Here is a 25,514-nt window from a genome sequence, read left to right on the forward strand (position 1 = left end):
TAATTATGCCTTGTTCAAATTGTACCTTTCTCACGGAACGCAAGCCCAGAGATATCGCGGCTTGTTTGCTTACAGGAATTGTGAATAACTTTACCACTTTAAGAAAATATTTCATATTAGATTGACAAATTTTTAGTTTAATATTATACGTTTATTAAGTAACGAAAATAAAAAGATTTTACAATAGGTCGCATGTGACGACCTTCTCGCTGAATGTCTCTATTTAAATGTAAGCTGGAAAGCCTCCATTTGCACGTAATAAAGGCAAGCCGTTGAGATTTCTTAGTGGCACGTTAAAATCTTTATACCTCAATAAAGATTGCACATTAACAAACTGTCGTTTAAACGCAGTTTACGATATTGGTATACTGTATAAGGGCTCGCTTGTACCTTATGCCCTCACTATACTTACCAACCTGTTGCCGGTCAACCTTCGGGATATTTTCATCTCTGTCACGCCCACAAAACTCGCAATATCTCTATCGCCATGGCCAATCTCAGGTCAGACTAAGCCAGTAATGGTACACATATTTAAGTAAAGATGTTGTTTTTGCAAAAAAAAGTTACGCTTGATTTCTGTACTGCAAATAACTAGTCCCGGAGCGCGATTCTGCTTTGTAATTTCGATGCTCGTTTTATTATACTCGCATCGGCGTTTACTTAATAAAAGGTTAAAATTTTAAGAACTTTGCTTTATTGAGGGACATCCAGGAATATCTTCTATGTGTGTGAACACTGGAAATGTGAATGAACGAGTTTGTAACATTGATTATATAAAGTTAGTAACAAGTGACACAGCTGTTTTACCCTGATTTGTATCACAGGCGTATTCGAGTAAGTCGCACAGATCCAGGAACGTTCTCTTCTCGTCTCCCATTCTTCCGCAAATTGGTATCGTGTCATGAATACAAGTCTCGGCCAAACTGCAGAATTGGTCTATCTTATTCTGCAAAGAAATCATAAGCATGTTCATATATAGGTTACATGTATTCTACTGTATTTACCAGCAACATTACCACTATGTTTTAATGATTTTAATTCTTTTTTTTTATGTAGTGCATATGTTTATCTTAAATATTATCAAAAACATATACTATAACGACAAACAGGTATGCATATCTAAACTTCAAAATTGTGTAAAAAAAAACTATTTCTCGATTCAAATGCAAGCGATTTATATAATTTGCATATTTTTTTCATAGCCAAAAAAATTTTAGGATCAAATTCAATCAAACAACCAATTAATCAAAGTAATAATTTATATGATTCTTGTTATTATTTTTTGTAATAAAACGAATGTTTGCATCACCGCTTCCTCAATATATCAAATCCAGTGACATCACTATCTATTAATATATATGAAATCAAATATAATTTTAATTTATAGATCAGTTCTTACGGACGGAGTGGATGCGTAATCAGGAAGATGGCAGGCGGCTGGTCCGAGAGACAATAGTATATCTGAAATATAAACACAATTATTCTTATAAAAAAAATATATATTTTTATCATATTAATATATATTTGAAAGAAAATAAATAGACCGTTTAATTAATTTCAAAATACCCTCAAAGGTATGCTAGTAATTAGTTTTAGAAACTATTTAGTCTAGATCAGATGCAATTACATATATTTATGGTCTTATAAATATACATAAGGTCTCATACAAGTTAATAGCTGTAATATATTAGTATTGGTATCGTCGAGCAATTAAGATATTGCCTGGTAATATGATAATTCCTATTTATTATTATTGTATGGCAACATCTCTTGGTCAATGTGTCTGTAGTGAAAATAAGTTTTTAATATAATCGAATAAAGACGGAATGTTAATTATAACAATTATAACAAACAAGTACTTTTCATACAAATATTAAACATTACTTTCATTATACAGGTTGTTTTTATGAGAGGATTTTTTTTTAAATATCTTAGATGTTAAGAAAATATTCTTATGTTTTGTAAACTTGTAGTAATTAGTGTACAATTCTGGTTTTAACTAATCTTCTATGCGGAACATCCGATCACTAGTTATTTAAACAGAAACTAATTGAGTTCAAAAATTTGAATATTCATTTGTCATTAACGTACATCCAGTCAGTATTTTATTACATAGCAAACTTTTCTTGACAATTTTCGCGGTTTTGAAATACATTTTAATTGTGTTAATAAATAAATAGACATATTTATAGCAAAAAAGTCTTATTTTTGTCAAGAAATCAATTGAAGATAGAAGGCTAAAAAAATTTAATAGATTTTTATTTTAGGACCCAGATATGCCCTGAATGTATATAAATTTTTTTTCACTCATTGGAATTTTTTTCACTCATTGGAAAGTTTCTGCTCTTATAATTAATGTTTATGCTTAAAATTAAAACAAAGAGGTATATTTAAATTAAATGTATCCTAACGTATTCAGTTTTAAGAATATCTGATAATTTCACTTAACGGTATAAACGATGACATTGAATTGGGAAAACGGATAGATTTTAATTATCTTAATTAGAATATGAAATAGTTAAGTTAAATTTGCATTCTTGGAATTTACGTATAATCTGTGCTTAGCTTATGAACTTAATGGTTGAATGTAATGCATTTCTCTGTTTAAGAATTCAAACGCGACGTTAAAGGACTGGTATGTCATAATATATGGCATACGGCATTTTATTTTAATCCTCATATTTTGTCTCATGAGTTTTCTCAAGGAAAAAAGGGGATGGACTGGTATAGTAGATTAAAATTTCACATTGACAAACAAGTTGGCAACAGCTACTCCAATTCGTGTGAATCTCTTAATAGATATTACCTCATAAATATATTATTTCTCGATGTGACTCCAAACATTGGCCGCCAGCATTTGTACTGCCTATAAGACAAAGTTATGCCGCCAACCAATTCGGTTTGATCCGGTATGTTGTCTGATAAAGCTAATGGAGGATGAGTCTCAATAGTTGCTTTGATATTGGTGCCGAGTATAATATGCCAAGATTTTCGTTGTTCCGCATCATTGATCTTGAAAAGGAGTTGGATTTAGAAATGGGCTTTTGAGAGCTTTGGGCTTAACTGCATTCATAAAATCAAGCTCATACTGGTAGTCGTACCATGGTTGTGTTGTTGAGTTATAGTTTCAAGGCTTCGTTTCACTTCTACCCTCGTTATTTCCTATTCACTATATCAGCATAACAAATAAAAGGTTAAAAAAGAGGAAGTAAATTTTTACAGCGGCATCAGCTTCATTTACAGAAAATGGGTCATACTTATATCAGAATTTTAATCTCTCGCAAGTCCACCACTACCTAGAGACTCATAAGACACACTTGTTTCTATACAGATGCGGCGTACCTAACTATCCAGAACGACTTGTGAGTATTTTTATGTGTATAATTTAAATGACATCTGAAATGCTGTCAGCATCCCAATTACTTTGCCTAAGCTAATTTCACGACACGCTGGATGTTGAAAGGCACTGGTGTGGACAAAATAGTATTTACCGGTGTCTATAGATAGCAGAATAGTTAATTCAACATGTCAGTCAGACTGTTGAAGTGGCTCAAAGTCAGTACCCTTCAGCACAGCTGGTCCTTTTAGAAAATTTTATTGCTCAGCATCAAAACTAACTGTTTCCATTTAAGCTTTCTGACCACCATGGGAGAATAGCGTTTATTAATAGAATTTTTCCTTTTCGCTATTTTAGCCAAGATGTTAAAAGAGGGCTACAGTTATGTTGCACGATTATGCAACAAATTGTTTACAACTTCCGGTGACCAGAGATCTAGAGGTATATAGATAGATATATCGTATTTACGATGGTAGTCTTATTCATATTGAGAATCTCGAACTTCTGTCTGGTTAAATCTGTATAGACATATCCTTCTCCCGATCACTCGCTTTTTAGTTAAAGGTGAATGGGGCTATACGAGTCAGCAGATTGGAATGTGATGATTTCATAAAATTTAATCCCCAGAAGCAAGTTTTCTTCTCTGCTGAAGGTCCTTCCAGATGCGCATAAAACATAAGTGACGTAATACTTTAGACTATAGAATAGTTTATTCCTTTCACTGACGTCCCCATGGGTGGTGAAGCTTGCCCATACCGCTCGACCAAATGTGATCACACTAAAAACCACTACTATTTTTGTTGTAATGGCCTGAATTTCTATGCCCTAGGGCTGCTTGTGTGAAAAGATTCCTCGATTTTACGTTCGTTTCACATAAATTACCTGCTATTTACGAACGTCTGGTTAACGCAGATAATAGTTTATTTTGTACTGGTATTAATACAGCTTTAGAAATCAGAGAGGCTGTGATAGAGCATGTTAGTTTCACACTTTAAGACCGTTTCTTGGGATAATGCCAGTGTTGTCAAATTTAATGCCACCAAAACACAAGCAAGTTCGTTTAGCTTGACTCCAACTTTTTCAAATGTTGGTTTTTTGTGGACCGACCAACTCCAGTTATTAGGTATTAAGGTGTTCTCGAAACTTATCATTTGGGGGTTCATTGCGTTCAAGGCTTTATTAGCTGCAACACAGCTCAGTGCTATTGCAAAAAAACTGCAGTACATCACGCCGAGGCAGGTTTATTCATTGTCTCTACAAAGTATATTTCCAGTGGTATGTGGAATTCTGCTGTCTTAATTGGGATAGTGTTGCCAAATATCATCTCATGGCTCTGGACCCCGTGAAGAGACAAGCAAAAAAAATTATCGGTAACCACGACTTTATTAAAACCAATATAGTCAGCCTTGAGTATAGACATAAATAGGGTACTTTCTCAGTATTGTTTAGGATATATTTCGGAGAATCCGGTCAGAAATTGTACGATTTTATTCTTACTTCGCCTTTTTACCATCGAATTACTAGTTGGGACACGTTAAAACCCCATCCTATTTTTGTAGATCTCCCTCGCATCTTGACGAAGCGAGACACTTTCCATTTTACGCAAGTCATGGAATTCGAATAACATGCCTGCGCCTGACTTTCCTTCCAGTTACAACTTTGGTATCTTTAAAGCAAGAAATAATAAGCTATTACAGGGACAGTACTCTCATCACCTTCGGTTTCAATTCCACGCACGTCATGTCAGATGGCATAATATTCAAACACTATATAGTTTCGTTTAAAATAATAATAATTGTATTTACTTACAATGAACAATTACGTTCATCCACATCTTGCTGCTGCCGATCTATTAAATGATAATATCCGATGCGTGCATGTTTTTGTATGGATGTATTATGTTTAGCGTGCCTATGAAAACTGTCAGATGTCTGGCATCAGGTAGTATAATTTAATTGCCTTAACATCATTTCTTTATAATCGCATATATGCAGATTTATATATCAACTAATATGTTACTGAAAGACTTTAGTGGCATATGAGGTGATATTTATAACAGGAAAAATTATTTTAAATTTTAATTTAATTCAAATTTTTATTATTTCTCAAACAGCCTCTTTAATTGTTTGTCATAATTAGTAATTAGTTCGATTAGATGAACTACATTAATAAAAAAATTATCTATTTTTCTAGGATTTAGTATATAATAATATGTATGTATACTGTAAATTAATATATAATAAGTTGTTAGTATGTTTGTAAATAATAAAATATTTTAAACATATATATCAAAATAACTAGTAAAATAAGACAGGTTCTATTAAAAATGTTGATTATCTCTGTTCTGTATTTACGAAATATTCATAGAACACTGTTTTGAGAAAATTTCCTGTCCCAAGATAACAATATAAACAAAACATTAAACTTCAAACTAGAGCATTCACGAGAGTCAGGCTGAACCAACACAGAAATGAAAGTTTTAAAGATACTCACATGTAATATTGAAATGTAAAAGGTATATTTATCTTTTGATTTTGATACACAAAATCATATTTTATTTTCAGGCATATTGATTCTGATATTTGTGTCAGAGGTTTGGTCGCATGTAGAAATCGAAGCGGAAGATTATTTTTTTCCATTAGAACCTGTAAGTATTATTAATTTGACTATTTTTTTGTATGACTTTTTTTTGTTTCGTAATTTTAATTATCTATCTCTTTTTGAACATTTATTTATTTACTACTGACTTTTATTCAGGACTCTTGTTCTTTTTTGTAACAAAAAATAATATTTGTAACTAAACAGGTAATTAATTTCTGCAAAATGGCCGACCAATGTCAACATGATTTCGTGCCCATTTGCGGACAAGACTCCTTGGGTATTTCTAGAATGTTTAATGACAACTGCGATCTATATGAATACAATTGCGATGAGAAAAAACGTGAGTATCAAAATATTTTGAATTAATAATTATAGAATTAGAAAATAACCCATTAGAAGGAAAATTTACAATTTTTTTTGATTTAAGTATCAGTATTAATTGAAAAGAAAAAAAAAAATGTAAGCTAGAAGCTTATGAAAGATAAAGAAGCATAATTCTTAAAGGACTACATATTTTTTAGTTGCCTTTGTGGTTTTTTTTTCCAGAGTACCGCCATGTTAAGATTGATGTATGCAGATACGAGGCAGCTGCTATGGAACGAGCTTAGATAATGTTGCCATTTAATGAATTGTAATTTGTTATTATATTTAATAATAAAAAATATAAAAAAATAGTTAATGATAGTAAACGTAAAAAAAAAATTTACTCTAATGTTTGTAAAGCGCTGACAAAATCTAGCGGCTATAGTTTGTTATTTTTTTAATGTTATTTTTTTAAAACAGTTTCCTGCAATAAAATAAACGTTAAAAATATAACCTCCACACACTAACAAGACGCCAATAGCAGAGTATATAATTAGATCGCAAATAATGTTCACAAACAGAAGCAACGTGTGCATGTTTGACAAACAACTGACTCGCGTATTTGACGTATGACTTACAGTGAAGTGTTGACCTTAGTGTGGGCGTTTTGAATAAGAGTGAAATACATTGACATCTAACTCTCGTTTGTTGGATTCACTTCACATTCTGTTTTTTTTTAATTATACTTATAAAAATTAACAATAACTTATTGATTAGAATTTAGTGCTTTTCTTAACAATAGAGTGAGTCATAAATTGATATATTAAATTAAGTTGACAATGACATTAAACGGAAGTTACTATTTGATATACTTTAAAGCCATGGTCATGTCAGTACCATTGAATCACAATTATTTTAATTTCGTAACATTTTCATATATAATAAATGTTGTGAAAAATATATAGTAAGTAATTTAAAACAAAGAAAAAATCAGTTACGTCTGGTCTATTTTATAATCGATTGTTGTTAAATTCTTTAAGATACGATAATACATACAATAAAGTAGTTTTTTGAAATCTATATTTACGTAGTTACCATAAAAGCCGAACAGTAACACGTGCGACTGTTTGGGCTCACATCTTTGATACATTTCCAGTTACCTTGCTACTTATATTGTAGACACAATCTACAATATACAGCGGGTGTAAAAAATTATCCGATGTACTTTTATCTGAAACTTCTATGAAATATTTACATATAATACTAATGTGTTATGTTTACGTACATATATTATTCATTAATTTTATTTAAATTAATTACTTATCGCAATCCACATATGAGCATCCTGTATATGTATTTATTCAGATGCACCGCTCTTACGATCCGGTTCCATTACCAAGTGTACGATAATGCCAGAAAAACGCCGAAATTTGCCTTAGCCCGCCTTAAGGTGACAGCACTCTTTACAATGCCACGCTAAACTATCTAGTTACAGCTAATGAGCTGAGCTATTATGGCCACTACCGTTTTAAGTTAGTATTAGAGTAAAAATTCTGACATATATATTTTTAAACTAATATTATTATATTATTAATTCAACGAACTAATTTGCTTGAAATTTTATCTTTACGTTGCTATAGAAATGAATAGCATATAGTTTATAACGTTTATTTTTAAAAATACCTCTGCATTGGAGTTTTTTTTTATGGTACCTATCCTATATAACCTTATTTTACTTAGGTTATTTTTAATGAGTTATTTATTTTAGTATTGCTTTAGATTTTTTTGTGTTTGTGTTATATTTTAGTACAATATCTCATTGTTTTATTATGTTCGTCTCCCTAAGAATAGATAGGTTGAGGTAAATATACTTATAAGTAAATTCAATAATATTTTATTAGTTGTGAAATGAATATGAATGTCATATATTAATTTAGGTTTAGTTTTATGTAAATAATAATTGCGATTTGTTTTTATTTATCTTGGATTGGATTAATTTATCTTGGACTAAGCTTTAAGCTCAATTGCAAGCCTATTTTGTTTGATAGTTTATGAACTACTCATTTAGTTACAGGATATTATTTACAAACAATATTTATAAAGATTAATTAATATTATTTTAATATATAGAAAGTTTTTAAGCAATTTAATATTCAAATGCTTTACATCTAGTATTTTCATTAAAGAAATATCTTAAACAAAGTGAAATAGATCAGAATTTATTTTCACGTACCTCCAATTCGAAGCCTCCAAAGCCTGCGAAGCTTCAGCCAACACAGATCCTTGTTAACCTAAAAAGTTAACAAGGATAGCAGCACTTAGCCGGTAAACGCTAATTCAGTGGACAAAGCATGGATTTGTTTGCGCCTAGTTGCAAGTTAAGTGGCCTAATTGTTGATAGAATGTCGGTATCACCTGTACACATCCCAGTACAAGATACGTGCAGCACTAGCTTGTACACGCGGTTTCACTCGAGTATTAGTAATTTAAAATTGACTTTACCTAGAGATGAATAAAATATTATATTGATATTTGATCAAAATACGTCGCGTCGTTTTTTTTTTATTTGAATTTAAATGAAAACAGAAACTTTGATGATATTAGTAGATATGTTTTATTGTGACAAATCATGATTAATGTCCTTGTAATTAATATGTTAGTCTGTCATTTAGATAACGGATAAATTTTTTGATAGCATCAAAACACTTAATTAAGAATATAACAGTATTATATTATTTCGTTAAATAAAGGTTTCCTTAATCCGTGCATTACTAATTTAAGAACAGTACATAAATCAGTTAAAATATTTATTGATGAACAATACTGTACACTTCTTACATTTACAATTCGACAAAACACGATTACTCATAATCGGAATTAATTAACGGAATGAATTAAGGATATTGTGATTGTTTGTTAATATGATAGTTGGTACATTTTTCTTCTGTTTTGTTCTAGAGGCAATTGATTAGTCGGCGTTCTTTGTGAGCGGCCGAGGCTTACAACAATTTCGCTCGAGGCCCGACCGCCCTAATTTTAATGGCCTTATAAAATTTATACTTAATGTATTTATCATAAGACGATGTTGAGTGGATCGGCCCTGTTTATTAAAAATATATGCTTCATTTGGTTTTCTATAGTTTTGTACATTATCGTAAAGAAATGGTCGTAAATATTTTTCAATATATAAGTACATGTGATGTAACGAATTTAATTAATGAAGGAAAACTTCTGTAAATAATGTAATGTAATTTAATGGTAGTAGAGGATTAATGTATTTTAACCAGATTTTTCTTGTTAACGTTCATCTAACCGGTTAATTAGATAAGATTAGATCTGACGTTAAAGCAAGTTCTAATTTAAGTGTCCAGGCAATGCGCCAACGACAGCGAAATAATGACCTTAAAATTAACTTAAACTTTATAAAGAACTATAAAATTCGGCCAGTAAATTAATAAACATCAAATTAATTACATTTTTTTAACGATGTTTGAATGAAAGTAATATTTTTTTTTAATATTTCTATTCTTTGGTATGTCCATATTAAGAAATATGCTCGGTATCAAATGTATTATTGTTTTATTGGTGTACGCATTAAGCATCGTACTGTAAAGGGCCACACGTAATCGATTTCACCTGAATCTTAATGCTATACAGTAAAGGCCATTTTGCAATAACAAATAAAAGATTCCGTCCAACAATGATGAGGTGGCTCCAAACAAGGATACTGTGATAAAAGGAATAATTGAAATACATGAATAATAGTGTAAAATATAATGTTAACTACACAACATAGCTAATATCTTTATCAGTATTACATTTATTTATTAATGAAAAAATAAACATTCAAGTATATATTTATCTAAAGACTTCTTGATATTCATATTACGGAATACAAAATTGATACGTATTAAATATTTTTAAATTTCATACATATGTACATTTAACGAATTCAACGGATTTTAATTTATGATAGTAATTGGTCCTATATTACCGTCGGTACGAAAACCGCTTAATTAAGTTCAAAGTACAGCTCATTATTTAGCCTTATCTTTGGGTTTTTTTTTCCCGATCACCACGTAGGGACTATAAGGCAGTTGTTAAATATTATATACCTACAGGATCTATAATCTAAAACTGCACGCTTTTATAAAGTTTTTTAATTAATATGCAATGAAAGCTATAAAAATAATTCTGAGCTATAAAAAACTGACGAGTTTCTGACGTCTCGAATGGTTCGATGAAAGTTTTTACAAGAATATCCTAAAAAAAAATACTGCCTAATTACTGCGAGAAACTTGTAAATAACAAGCTTATAAAATATTGTTACCAACAAACATATTTCAAAGTATATAAATTCAGTACTAAAAAGTCTATTCTCATAATTCTTTAACCATTAAAGTCTACCAGTAAAGAAAAACTATAATAGGTGTAATTGTTATAAAAAAAGGTATAATTTTATGTGCAAAATAATTATATTACTAATAATCATATAATATACCGTCTAAAGTTCAGGATGTTATGTGGTACATTCATGCACAGCATCCATTGATACGTGTAAATGAATCAGGACCTACCTCACGAGTGCGCGTCAATCGATGCGGATACACGCAGTGCCGCGCATGCCCGCTGTGGGTCTAACGTACATTCAGGCAGAAAAGCACTTTAACTTAAATTATATAAATATCTAATATGAAAAAATATATATCTTAATCTTGATTTTTTATATTTTTTTCATAATCTCATTTATATCTGATCTAGACTTCCCAGAGAATCCAGTGTTCTTATATCAATTGTTCCTGAATTAATACATAAAAAATAAAAATAAAAATATTTTAAGTAAAATATTTTAAGATCACAGAGTTAAAAAAAGATACATATTTTGGGTGATCACTTGGATCGTTTCATGATATCAAATCAATATGGAAAACACTCACTCTAATCCAAAATGTCTATGGTGTAGTGCCAAAACCTCGACCTACATACCATAACGCAGACTCAGAAGCTCCCCCTAACACATTTGGACGCGATGTTACTGCGGCCGATTCAGTTAGTCTTTGCGGCATTCGCGCGCTAGTGTAATACTAAGCCCTTTGCCTTACTTCCTCCTGTACCAGTGATTATTTTGGTAATAAAACCATAATGTAAGTATATCATATTTATATGAACTTCGTTTTAAAATGAGTATCACTTTTTTTAAGCTTTTTGACACTTAATCGCTGTTCGTCCTGAAATTCATAATTACTTGTATATGTAAATCAATAACAGTGGAATATGAAATTATTTCTGATGTCGCATTAATATATTTTAAATAAGATGATACAGACCATACAAGAGAGTTACGGACATTTATGATACATCGATTAATCGACAAAGTTATCGATATTGATAAAGTTATGAATGGTAGTTCAACGTGTGGGAACTATACGTGTACGTATGTATTCGTAGACAGTGGTCTTAGATATGAAACCTCATGTCTTTAATAATCACATCCGTGTTGTAATTAAGTATAATGCGGATGAAAATTTAATATTACGCCAATCGAAATAAAGTGACTCAGAATCGATGAGTTGTGTATTATTTAAGAATAGATAAAATTGCTTTTAATTTAACTTTGATTTGACATGTAACAGGAAAACAGATATTATAACTTATTGCTTTGTTATTTGAGTCACTAAATCAATGGCTACTTTTGCTTTATTTTAAATATTTTTTTAAGGTTTTTACTATAGGAAATAAATATATTAAATAAAACTATTGTTTTTCGGATATACTGCGGGTGTTTTAGTAATGTAAAACTACAAGGAACCGAAACGTCGGGATCCATTATTTGTATATATATATATATATATATATATTATATTAGGTTGATAAGATATTAGATTGTCGCATCTTGAATATGTTAGCTTGGCGTCCTTGCGCTGCTGATATGGCATCGTGCCAGACTGGTATTGAAAAAAGGTTTCTTCAATGTTACCTACTTTCTTTTGTTGATAATAATTTTCTTGATTTCAGGGCAGCACCAGAAGGCGGCACTCCTGGGGGTCTTGCCCCGGCGGAGCCCCAAACCGGTCCAGATGGTGAAATCATCGGAGGACCTCGTACTCCACAACAGATTGCTGCCCAGAGGAGGCTACAACAGACCCAGGCGCAAGTCGATGAAGTAGGTTTAACTTTTTTCAGGATCCCATGGATTTTTTATTAAATTCTTAAACTTAGCTGTCAAAAATATTTCACTCCAAACATATTGGATTATATTATATAATGACCGATCTTTGCATTATTTATATTTATAATATTAATGCAGTTATAATATTTTAAATGAAAGTGTTCGCTGTTTCCTGACTGAAAGTTACTTAAGTTTAAATACGCTTAAATTAAGTATATGAATCATATTTCAGGTTGTGGATATTATGAAATCTAACGTCGAGAAGGTATTAGACAGAGATGCCAAACTATCAGAACTTGATGATAGAGCAGGTTAGAGATATAAATTAACAATATTATATAATAATATAAATTACAACTACTTATACTAAATATTTAATGCTTTCTTTGTACATAGACGCGCTTCAGCAGGGAGCATCGCAGTTTGAACAGCAAGCTAAGAGTTTGAAGAACAAATTTTGGCTTCAAAATCTTAAGGTATAATATAAATAAAAAGCTGACATTTTCATTTATAATGAAATAATATTATTCCATGATATGATTCCAGATGATGATTATTATGGGGGTGATTGGTATCGTTATCATTGGACTCCTGTTTGGTGAGTATACTAAGATTATTACTATGAAACTAGATGTTACTTATGATTGTTTAGATGTGACATTGCCGTTAGATACTGTGATATTTGTTAAAATAGTGTTTTAATCGATGATTTGAACACAATTAATTGATTTAATATAGATATATTTGAATGGTGTGATGTTAAATATGGAATTGTATACATCCTTAATGAAATGATCCGCTTAGTCTTCTTGATGCTCTCCGCTTACTGAGGCCTTGATCTTTCACTTTTATATCTAGGATACTAGTTGTAAGCTTCACAAACCACATGTTACTGAAGCCCAGATGAGGTTAAGTTTGTAGTGCTAGAGGCTTCGTGGCGTATGTTGTGCTTACGGCTGTTTGCAGGTGATAACATTAAACAAATGTTTGGTTAGTTCGAAATCGCTCCACACCCACTATGACCGGACTCAGCCCAGCCGTAGCGGAGAATACAACAACACCTGTCCCAAGCCATTGTAAGTCGATCTGATCTTTCCTCATCCCCGCACGTTAGCTTCTAGATGTGTTGATGTTAGATGGACGCTGTAATAGCTTGCTCGGAAACTACGCTTCTATCAAATATATGTAAAAAAATATATAATTATATTTACAAAAAACATTTTTACACTTTCATTTGACATCGAGTACATGGACATTAGATATTTCAATATTGTGTGCACATTAACAAAAATCACATAAATTGTACATCGTTTGTTTTCGAATCACAGAAAATATGTTTGAAATAAGCTTACATTTTTTTACATAAAAATACATTAATTTTCGATTGAAAAAAAAAAATTATCAATTATGTTTAGAAACAACACGTCATGTACATTAATTCGCTTGTATTAATACATTACACTTTAACAAATCATACTGACGTTTTGTACACAAAATATTTTAGATATTTTGTGCCTGTGGTAAATATAAATAACTGTAATCTCATAAATTTTCGAAATTTCAGGAAAATACATGTAATCGTGCATCTCAACTTAAGGAATATTCGTATAACCGTTCGGAAATCAGCATTAAATATGAGGTCGCGTAGATTTAGTATAGATTAAAAAAGTTACGTTTCTATTTTCAAAATTATATATATATTTAAATTGTGCTTTATAGTGTTACTTACGAACTAATTATTTACTCTCACAGAACCTACATGTGTAACGATATGTTAATTTAACTAAATCCTCTTGAATTCCCATTGGAATACAATCAAACACTGTCATAAGAGTTTAAAGAAGTAATAAATTAATAAATACATTAAGATTAAACTCGGTTATAGACATAGATTAATGTGATTCGATTTATTAAATAGATAATAATATAGGTGTCAAATTTATCGTGTAATCTGTTCTAAATAGTTTGTTCGCTATAAAAAATAATTATTTGCGTGCCTTGCCTCATTGTAATTATATTTATATAAAAGTATGTTTCAATATCGGCCTACAACAATTAGCTATGTTATTTGATAGTACATAAATCGAATGGTGGTGTCTAAAATATATATATATTTAATATATAATAAAATAAATGAGTCCAAAGAATCTGTTTTCAATCCGAAATAATTGTATTATATTATTCTACACTTACCTGGAGTTTCTTCTTGAAAATCAATACAGACAGCTCAGAGTATTTCATTAATATGATGAAGTCTGAAAACTATCTTAAGTTTCAAGATGCAAAGTCGCAGTAAAAGCATCTTGTTTTCAATTTAATATATTTAAACAGCAAGAAACTTGTTGTTTTAGATGTATCCATTGATAATATAAAATATAAATATAGGCTGTTTGTTGCTAAGCATTATATTTTGCGTCTTGAATATGTAACGAAAGTCAATTTAGTAAATAAAAAAATTATTCTTTGGACTATATATTATAAAAAAAGATGTTTATTTAAAATTTAATTAAATATCGATTACAACTTTAACAACACCGACGTTTTAGTTTTAAAATAAGTAACGAAGTATAATTCTTTATTGACAATACGTGTAATATTTTTAGATTGTATCTTTGGTTGTGTTAAATAACATTGCCTTTAGTATGAGTTTTTTTGTTAAAGACAATATATCTGGAAAATAAACAGGAAGAAATTTGCAAACTTCAATAGTTTTTGCAAACAATTAAGCTCGGACTAAAGGCATTGTGAACTATTACTTATTTAAGATGTCAATTAAATTACAACTAATTATCTTTATTCTTCTGATAAAACCAGGACTTTTGACTGGAATGATAAAAAAAAAAAAAATTGTCAAAAGTTCGACGGAAGAGAAATTCTGAATTTAAAGTCTTTAAAAATAATAATAATATTAATTTTAGCTCAAATTGACAAGTTCGGAATGACGGGTATGACCTGAATATATGTAGGTACTAGGCGTTCGTTTCAAGTTACTATATTATATTCTGCTTTATATATACATGTATATCTATGTATTCATTTTAGGTGATATATTACGTACCTACATCTACAGGAAATGTAATGGTGCCATTGACAATATTAGTTTTTTATATGAATGTGTGTTGTAATAGATTGTTTTTTAATCTGTCACTATCGCTTAAGACTTTCGGTAACAATAATTAATTTAAATTATACAATTCATATTCTTAATGGCAATTTTTTTTTTAAGTACGGTTGGCGTAACGAGTTTTGATTTTTAAGTCCAACAGTACTTTGGCACAATAGTTACTGCATAAGTTCCTTGTTGTATTAAGTGTTACATTTTAAAAATATAAAATAAATTCACTTTATTATTTATTAGAATTAATGCATACATTGTTTTTTTGTTTTAATTTTTTGAATGTTTCGTTTCTTGTAAAATAATGTAAATTAAATCAATACATTATAAATGTATAATTTTTTATGTAAAAAAAATGTTACAAAAAAAAAAAAATCATTTAAATCTTTAATATTTATTAATAGTTAGAATAGTGAAGTTTTAATTGCACTTTAAAAAACTGTTTAGTGTAATAATAATTTCATCGGAATATTGTAAATTACACGTTATTGAAATACATCATATGAACCGATATGTGATATTATTGAATTCGAACCTTATACATTTCAGTTGGAATCATTTTGCAGCGAAACTGTTGCACCTCAATTTAATCTGTGTGTAACCGCCCTTATTGCAACAAAGGGCGCTAGAGGCTATTTATTATTATGGAGCTGGAACCTTTCAAATATCAATGACGTACATTACACCATTACAATGTGTTATGGTGGTGGCGATGTATCCATAATTTTATATTTAGCAACCATTGCAACGCCACGGACACGACGCTAACGTGTTAATAATGTAAGACAAAGCACAATCTTCGTAAATTGATAAATTTAGTCCTGTCACACGGGAGAATAAAATTAATTCGGAACTCATTGGATTCTCGACCGTATCCCGTTTGTTTAAGAACTATTTTATTTTATATTTCACGGTCTAAGCTCTGTTCCGTAAGCCCTCATAGACTATAGTCTGAGAATGATGTGAGAGAGCAGGCTTTCTCTTTGATACCCGCCATTTTGACTTACAGTAATGGTTGGTATGACGTGAGTTATGCGTTCGTGTCACTGGGCCTTAAGTAATGTCGGTAGTGTATGAACTCTTAATGTTAGGTTCAATTAAAAGGATAAACGATGCCTTTAAATATTTCTAAATATTGAAAAAAAATACACATTCAAACTTTTTACTCGTCCTAAATATGACATCTATGACATTTTGCATTAAGATTAGTAAATTTTTTTTTTTTAACAATTTACTTTATAATAAGGTTGTATGTGATAGTACATATTATTTTTATTTTTTAGCTTTGATCTACTTGTTATTTATGTGTTGGTACACAAGTAATGTGCGAATACGATATTTCGTTGAACGGACACTCAATTATTTTCGCTGTGGGAACTGTCTAAGAAAACAAAGCGTGTTCAGTTACAACTGATCTTGAATACAACCGAGACACTACTACGGTTCTTAAACTTTAAATTTTATTATAAATATCAATTTGATTCGATTTTATTATCATATATTTAATATATATTATTTTATACAATTAATAATTTCAATCAATATAACTCTTAAGTCACAAATATACGTTTTCTGTCCTTTGTACATAAAAATACTTATATATTATAGGTTATTTTTTTATATTTAAGTGAGAATCGAGTTATCTTAGTAGCATCATCAGAACTAGATCTGGATGGCTGGGAGATATTGAATTTAGTGTGAACACTTGGAGCATTATTTAATTGCACGTCAAGCTGAAAGCAGTTGAGGTGAGAGGTGATACTATTTGTACATTCCTAAGTACGAAAGAAATAAAAAATATTCTATTTAACGTTTGTATTATTTTGAGAATAAAATAAAATTAATACATTATATGGCGTAAGAATATATGTGATATTAATTTTGATTTAACACAGATAAATATACTTTAAAAAATGAAGAAGAAGCTACAAGTGTAACTATATTTGTATGTTAAATGTATATGTCAGTTTGTTTGTGTGTAGGTGCTGTGTTGATAGTTCCCGGTAATGAGGCTGTCAGGTGTTTGTGGTGTTTTATATTTAAGTTCTTTTGCTCCTTCAATGTTTATTCTCGTCTCCATGACCTCGACCCTCGCTTCATTGTAAATATAGACCGTGGTTTTAAAGTCGAATGACCTCAATACTTGTAACATAACAGACATATAAGCTTGGCCTGTTTAAGAGTTCATGTTATTACGTAACATTATTCTTATCAAATAAGTTGAAGGATATACTTTTAAACTGTCGAAAGCTATTGTTTGTATGATTCCGAAGATATTTGAAACCTGACTTTATACGTATTAAAAAGAATCTTAAAGTATTATTTTAAAAAATCAATTAATATAATAACTTTTTTTTTAATTATGGCTCCATTCGCACTGGAACCGCGGAATACTCTACCGAAGTCAACGTTTCTATTTGTCGGACAAAAACTGAATTGTTTACACACTAACATTAACTTTGACAAATTTCACAACCAAGTTTAAGCTTACCGGAGTCCTATGATACTTAGCAAATATTTTTCGTATTACGTAATTTATTCTGTTATGAATAATGTTTCAATACGACAGACGTAATTTAGTTCGCATCGAAAGTGAGACCAAATTTTGATTATATGTTACAAAACGTTCTGAATATATATTATCTGAACGAGATTATAACATAGGAACTTGCTTCAAACCTGACTGTACTGTTTATTTTGATTTATATGAAACCTTACGCGTCCCAAATAAATGTTACACTAGTTGATCACTCGCATATTATACAGATTATAGTAATTAGTTTGCGTAAAGCATGAGTCACATCTGTAACTTACCTTATTTTTCCGGTACATAGGTAATGATAACATCTTATCAACAATCGTGTACATTTTTTATCATTAAATATATAATTTATATTATAAATATAACTGCAAATAAAGCTCTTAAATTATTTACTTATTACCGCTATATATATATTTTTTTCTACGAGTATCTGCTGTCTGTACGGAGCAAGCCTTTGTCTTTTTTGGACATTAAAATTTATAACCAATGTAGCTAAAACATAATAATGGTTACATTTTATACTAGATATTTGCAATTCTCGAAATAAGGATACCTTAAGTAAAGTACTGCTCATAATCTGTATCATAGAAATTAAATTACTGAGGGGCAATGAAAATATAAAATAGCATTTAATCTACAAAGAAATAAAAAAATCAATATAAAAAGGGCAAACATTTATAAAAAGTCTTAGTGGTTAGTAAAAGCCAGTAACAAATATATATTAATATATATGTAAGCCATGAGCAAAGTTCAAAAATAAATATATACTAAAATTTAAATATGAATAAGGAAATAAACAAATCAAGCAATTCGTAGGTTCGATTCCTGCTCGTGTCCATGAAATTTTCATACTATATTTCATTTTTAAACTTTTGTTAAATATTAGCTCAATATTGCTTTAATGTTAAAAACATTATTGTCAGCATAATTAAGAACATGTGCATACTAAGTCCGAGCTGTGGTCAAAAAACTAACAAACACATACAAAGACTACGCCTTAATTAAATCTCAAATATATATCTAAAATGAAACAATAAAACAACTGCTTCTAACTGTACAAAATATAAATATTTTTTAGTCCCACGAAGGCACTAGGTAGGGTCTAGACAAGAATATAATGATACAATCATCGTTCAATCACGCCTGATCACTGGAGGCCGGTCCAGAATTGATTTCATATATTATTCCTATTCTATAACATTGTTTTATTAAACATCAAGAATTTAACTCTTTAAAACTGACTAACTCAGACAACAATAATAACGTTATTAAGAATATATTGCATCAAAGAATTAATTACTTCCCACATTTACTTGTCCTACATATTTCTTTACGATAACTAGTACTGTTACAGAACATTTTAGGAAACACGATGTAAATAATAAGTAAAACAGTATTATTATTATTTTATGCAGGATATATATATATAATAACGTATTTATGTATAATAATATGATCTCCGTTTACAATGAAGCTACTGGCGATCCAACGCGTGCGATATGAAACTAGATTGGAGCCCATACAATTTTGAATCATTGTCGTTATTGTTCTGACTAACACGTAACGTATTGTGATATTATAAATCATCGAGAATTACTTTTATAATGAAAATAATATGTTTATTATATTGACACTAATATGCGGTACAAGGATACGTGAGCAGAGACGCAGTAGATAGTCGTTTATGGGAACAATGTCTATGATTTCATGGACCTATATAAAATAATCAAATTATGTACAACAATATTAGATAATTGTTGATCGTTATCAATTAATTGATAAATGTTAAGCGAACGGTGGCTGTGTAACTAGTTTGAGGCAATTAACTTTACATGCTAGAGGTGTGAGATATGGACGGGAAAAGGGAGCATGCTTCATCGTGCATTCAGATATTATACTTATATGCGCATGCGGGTATGCAAGTATGACTTTGCATGGCATGCCAAAAAAATTGTTTTAAAAAAAACTTCATTATGTATGTTTTGATATTATCTATACTTAATGAATATTTTTTATTTACTCATAAAGTCATTCGATACATTTAAAGATGTTACGAACCGAACTAATAAAATCAATTCAGTGTTTACTGTAACAGCAGTACTATTAGAGGCTAAGTGCCGTCTCCGAGTACATGTTGGGGTTAAGTGATCTGAGTTATAAAATTTTACAATCCAACTACTAGATTGTTGATAATTTGATATCTACCATTATCACAGGTTTATATAGTTTAACTATATAGTTCTCATACGTTCCTTATTAAAGTTTATCCCTACTATAGTGTACTTACATAGATTTATTAATGAAAACTGGCAACACTCCGTTTCAAGTTGAAAGTTGCATACTTATAGTAAATGTTAAAAAACTTTTCATTGTATATAAAAGGTTTCAAATTGTAGCCTTCTTAGACCTATTTAATTTCGGCGTAATGCGTACTTAGGAATTATAGGATTATAGGTTAATAGAATAGAGTTGGCAATAAATTTACTTCACCAAGCCTGTATATATGTATATATACGGCGAAAGGCTTCATAGGAAGTGAATTGTTATGGAAGTACATATATATGTATTTTAAATCATATTTCTCTTTCCAGCACTGTTTTTTTTTGTGAAATTATTTAAATATCAGAATCAAGTGTCGTCATTTCCTGTTAGATCGTTTTACGGACTATCCATTATTATAAGTCTTGATATTTAACATTTCATATAACATGAGACCTTTACAAGTATCTTAAATTAAGGTAAATGTGAAATAAAGAAAGATACAATTTCAAATAAATTTATAGGAGAAATTGTCAAAATTATGTTTACAAAACTGCCAATTCTATGTATCGTTGCTGAGAGAGTTGTTTTCAGCTAAAAGTATTACTAAAAACCAAACAGCGTTGTTTTGTTAAGTTATTTAAATAAAATACAATTCCCATATAAATATTGTTCTAAATCTCATCTTTACAGATTCACGAGATACATGTCTGAGTTGAACTTTAAGCAAAATATTGTGAATACATTTCATAATGTACATGCAATTGTTATAAATGCAGATGTTGTAAACATTTAAATTGTATTTAATTATACTCTTATACTACACATAAACTATTGCTTCATAAACAACCTTTTTTTAAGTGCGTCGTCTTTATAACATATTTTAGTATAAAATAAATGTGTGATTTAAATAGTATCGAAGTTGAATTAAAACCAGTTGAGGTCCCCTGGAAGCATTATGAGTGGCCGCATTTGCACATTCGATAACATCGTCAAAGTGACATAAAATTGTACCGGCAACGCCGCGTACTAACTCTGGGTGAAGAAATATCAGCTGAAATAGAAAATGGATTTATGTATACTGGAAATGGTATATATTGAGGAGTTCGTTATTCAAGTACAAACACACGTTCACAAGGAGCTAATGCATGTGTACATTCTTTTTTAACGTTTATAATGACGGTTATATCAAGAGGTTTAATAGCTAAGCTTGCATTAGCAGGTTTATATATATATGTATTGTAGGATATGAGATGGATATGAGAGGGTAGGAGAGAATCAATGTAGGAATATGAGAGGGTAGGAGAGAATCGAACGACATATAAGCAGTTGTCAGAGGACATCAGGGCTCTTTTTCGTTCGTAACGCGCGTTGGTGTGATAGTTTAGTCGTTAGTAGATTTTAGAAGTGTGTTTAAATCTTTCGATTGTGTTATATTCGGATTCATGTAAAGATTAGTTTAAATCAAGATAGTTGAAAGTTATTCATTTAGAATTGTTTTTATTTTTGTGTAAATTTAATAAATTAGCGGTGGAATTGTATCGAATGTTATTTTTTAAAAAGTCAATTCTTACCTTGTTTCTAAGAGTATATATATATATCTATAATTTTTATAAGATTCTTACCTATGTTGTTATGAAATATGTCTTCCTAAAAAAGTTTTTCTGGTCATCAAATTCGCATTGTTATTATAATATAAACTATTCAAAACACATTTAAATAGAACGCAACTGTTTAAAATTGTATTAACCCATATATCAATGATAACATATACAAAAGAATTATGACTTCAGAAAATAAAGATTTCTTACGAAGCAAAAATCGGAAGCCTATTAAACAAAAGGGCCATCCTAGTGTAGGTTGTATAGTGTAATTAGTATAGAATAATAAAATTACTTCCAGTGTGTTATGTCTGTGTGTATGTCTTTGTTACCGGGGTTGCGCTGTGTAGTTATAGTTCTCGGGTCACGTTCGAGACAAAGCCTATGGGTTTATGTCTTAATTAAGGACCACACGTTCAAAACTATAGTACAACTGAATAACTGATATTTACTATAAGGAAGTGGTTCACGTATAGCGACATTTCAATGATCCATTTATTGTAATAAAAAAAATAAATAATATATTGATGTTTATATATATTTTGATGTTTATATATATTTTTTAAATTATTTTATTACAAACTCTTTGCTAACAACTCGAATTTCCAATCGGCTGAATGGATATGAGCAGCTAATATTTATAAGATAAAAAATTCCTGTCACGTAAGAAATTGCTTTAAATGGAAATATTATTTATATATTTCAATTAATAAGTAGCTTTTAAGTATAAAATATAAAACAATTTTAATGCATAAAATTCTCAAAAAAAAAAATCATTAGCTACAATAAAAAAAAGGTCTGATTGTTGGTAAGGATGGATGGAAAATGTAAATAAATTTTATTATCTTCCGTATTTTAGACTTCTGTAGTGTTGCGCTCTATCGATAAAAACCTTCTTTTAGTACCAAAAAAAAAGAAAGAACTAAGTTGATAATATTATTTAATAGACTTATATGGTAATATTTTAGTAGTTTCAAAACAAAAGACTCTCTTTAATTAAGTATGTATAATTTATATGTTATACAACTACAGTTGAGGTTTTTTATGCTCATTTAGATTGAAGACATTGAACTGTTTCTAATTTTAAACATTAAACATTACTTGATATTACTAGTTCATGTTGAATAACTTATTAAAAAGATATTATTTTCGTCCCATCTTTAATAATTAATATATTGGGTTAAATCTATGTTAACTTTATCGAATATGATCTCATTTGCATATGTTTTTTTCTTTAAATTATTAGTATAATTTAATGATGTCCTTAAGTAAGTAAAACTATTATCAGAAAGTTGATTTAGGACAGTTTCTTCTACATATAAAGGATAGTAAAGTATATTTTGAAATATTTATGGTGTAATATTTGTTATAACTTTTTATAGAGTGAGTTTAACTTTCTTTTAATTCATTAAATTGGGTAAGCTATGAATAAAAAATTGTGAAATATAAATACTTATATTTCACATTTTTTTTATTGTGTTTATTACTGTCAGGATCATAATAATGAAAAAATTGAGAAAAAGGGGAGGAAAAATTAGAGAATTTTAAAAAACTTCATCGTTACATATGTAATATAACTTTTTCATGTACCTACTCTTTTTTTTTATGCTTTGGCTTCATTCGCACTGGAATAGTGGAATATTTTGCCAAAGTCAACGTTTTTATTTTTTTAACGAATTATAATCTTGAGTACTTAATGTACTCTTTGCTCATCACATTTTAATAGCTGTCATTGTTTTGACAGCTGTCAGTTAGTCGTGTAGATAGATCGCACAACTTCAACATCTTTAAAAAAATTGCATAATTCCAAACTAACCTTATAATATAGGTTTGCGTTAATTAAAGTTATATTTGAATCGAAAACTTTATTATAGAAATCCATGGTTGGCATTAACAATGAATTCTGTTTATTACCAAGGTCATTGCTTGGAATGACATCTGTCACACACAATAAGGTCTGTAGGGTATTGAAGTGACATATACAAAAAAAATTATAACTCCAAATTATTAAAGGCCATATTTTAAACAAACAACAACATCCATATTCTTAAAAATCTATACAATATGTACATATATGTACTTAAAAATAAATATATTATTCCGATATTCATTGTATAAAAATCGTCAATACATTATCATACTACGTACTTAATTTAATCGTGTATATTTTGCAGAAACTCTATTTCCATGAATTAATGTAAAGTAATACAACATTAATATCAACTGAGGATAGTTAATATTAATGAAGTAATTATTATATGATTTTCGTTCTGGTTGTCTTGATATCTATTGTGTTTTCCTTTTAAATTTACGAGAAACAATCATTTATTGAGGTAAGACGGGATGGCGGTTAGAGATTTAAATATTGATTCCATTTGAGGAAAATGAATGGCAGAAAATGAAATTGTTTTTAATTTAATGAATGTAGGAAAGAATGAATGAAGGATTAAAAATCATATCATAATGTAAATCATTCATTGCTTGAATGCATGTTGCTTTTGAAATCTCGTCTGTCTGTGATCACGGTTGCTTTAGAGAAACCGTAACGTCGGGAGTATGTAGTAATAAAATAATAAAAAACGCGTGGTATTCGAAAACCTTAAATTCATTTAAATGAGAACACGCGAAAATCTTAGATCACATTAATTCTCTAGCAATAAAGTTCTTTTTTCTTAATAAATAATTCTTGCAACGGTTTAAACATGGAAGCAATGTTAAGCTGATATTTAAGTTGAAATTCATATAAAGAACATATAATAAAAATTAATAAATATTGACAGTAGCAGGATTTGACGTTTGCAACAAATTTATTTTATATTTAAATTCAAAATATTCAATAGAACATCGTATGTGACAGTGTCGGCCTTGTATTACTAACTAAAACATTAATTTAACGATCGTCCAAATGTAAGGATTAATTAATATGTTCTGACAGTTCTAAACAATGTACCGCCCGTGAGTCACCAGGGTAACATAAATCAATACAATAGTTTGGTGACAAATTCTGAGTTTCGTATCAATATCAATTGGAATTCTGTTCCCTGGTTATAAATTTACTTCAGTCTTGTTATAAATTGATTTAATACGTTAAGAATGAATGATACTATAGATAAACATAATACAGATAGTAAATAATAATAATAAAAAATGGCGGCTTCCTAAACAATACTCTATGTGTAAAATTATTATGTCAAAATTCCTTTCGCTAATTTATTCTGTGATTTAGTCATACGACCCAATTTACGTGCAGATATATAATTCGTTAGTGACAAGTGTTAGAATAGAATTTATGCATAATGTTTATGAAAGCCTTGCAGACTAATGGACCATATCATATCATATTATATAAAATATTCAAAGCTGAATGTTGCCATGATAAATTCTGTATAATGAACCTTGTGTAAATTTGTAATGAACTACAATTATACACCCATAAATAAATTATTATTATAGTTTGGCATAAACGTGTGTGCAAGTTATTAAATTTTTAAAATTGGAACACAACAGACGTTTAGAAACAGAAAGAAGATTCGGTTTAACATTATAATTATAACACCTCTTTAGGTTTAAATTTATGGCGTGTTTAT

General features: G+C 29.6%; 2 protein-coding genes across 3 annotated transcripts; both read left to right on the forward strand.

Annotated features, from left to right (window-relative positions):
- Positions 1 to 5,761: 5,761 nt before the first annotated feature.
- On the forward strand, positions 5,762 to 7,475 carry LOC116774026 (uncharacterized). Its single transcript, XM_032666633.2, has 4 exons — positions 5,762 to 5,832; positions 5,902 to 5,984; positions 6,143 to 6,278; positions 6,485 to 7,475. The coding sequence occupies exons 1-4, from the start codon at positions 5,808 to 5,810 to the stop codon at positions 6,544 to 6,546; spliced, it is 306 nt and encodes a 101-aa protein (XP_032522524.1). The 5' UTR covers positions 5,762 to 5,807; the 3' UTR covers positions 6,547 to 7,475.
- A 3,726-nt stretch (positions 7,476 to 11,201) lies between these two features.
- LOC116773861 (neuronal synaptobrevin-like) lies at positions 11,202 to 16,036 on the forward strand. 2 transcript variants are annotated; one of them, XM_032666394.2, is made up of 7 exons: positions 11,202 to 11,385; positions 12,257 to 12,404; positions 12,643 to 12,721; positions 12,807 to 12,886; positions 12,957 to 13,008; positions 13,406 to 13,486; positions 13,975 to 16,036. In XM_032666394.2, coding segments are annotated over exons 1-7 (444 nt in total). In that variant the 5' UTR covers positions 11,202 to 11,383; the 3' UTR covers positions 13,977 to 16,036. The 2 variants fall into 2 exon arrangements, 1 of the variants encoding a protein (XP_032522285.2); XR_009753060.1 differs by having other exon boundaries at positions 11,203 to 11,385; positions 13,377 to 13,486.
- Positions 16,037 to 25,514: the final 9,478 nt, after the last annotated feature.

Source organism: Danaus plexippus, chromosome 20 (assembly GCF_018135715.1).
Source record: "Danaus plexippus chromosome 20, MEX_DaPlex, whole genome shotgun sequence".
NCBI classification, from domain to species: Eukaryota; Metazoa; Arthropoda; class Insecta; order Lepidoptera; family Nymphalidae; genus Danaus; species Danaus plexippus.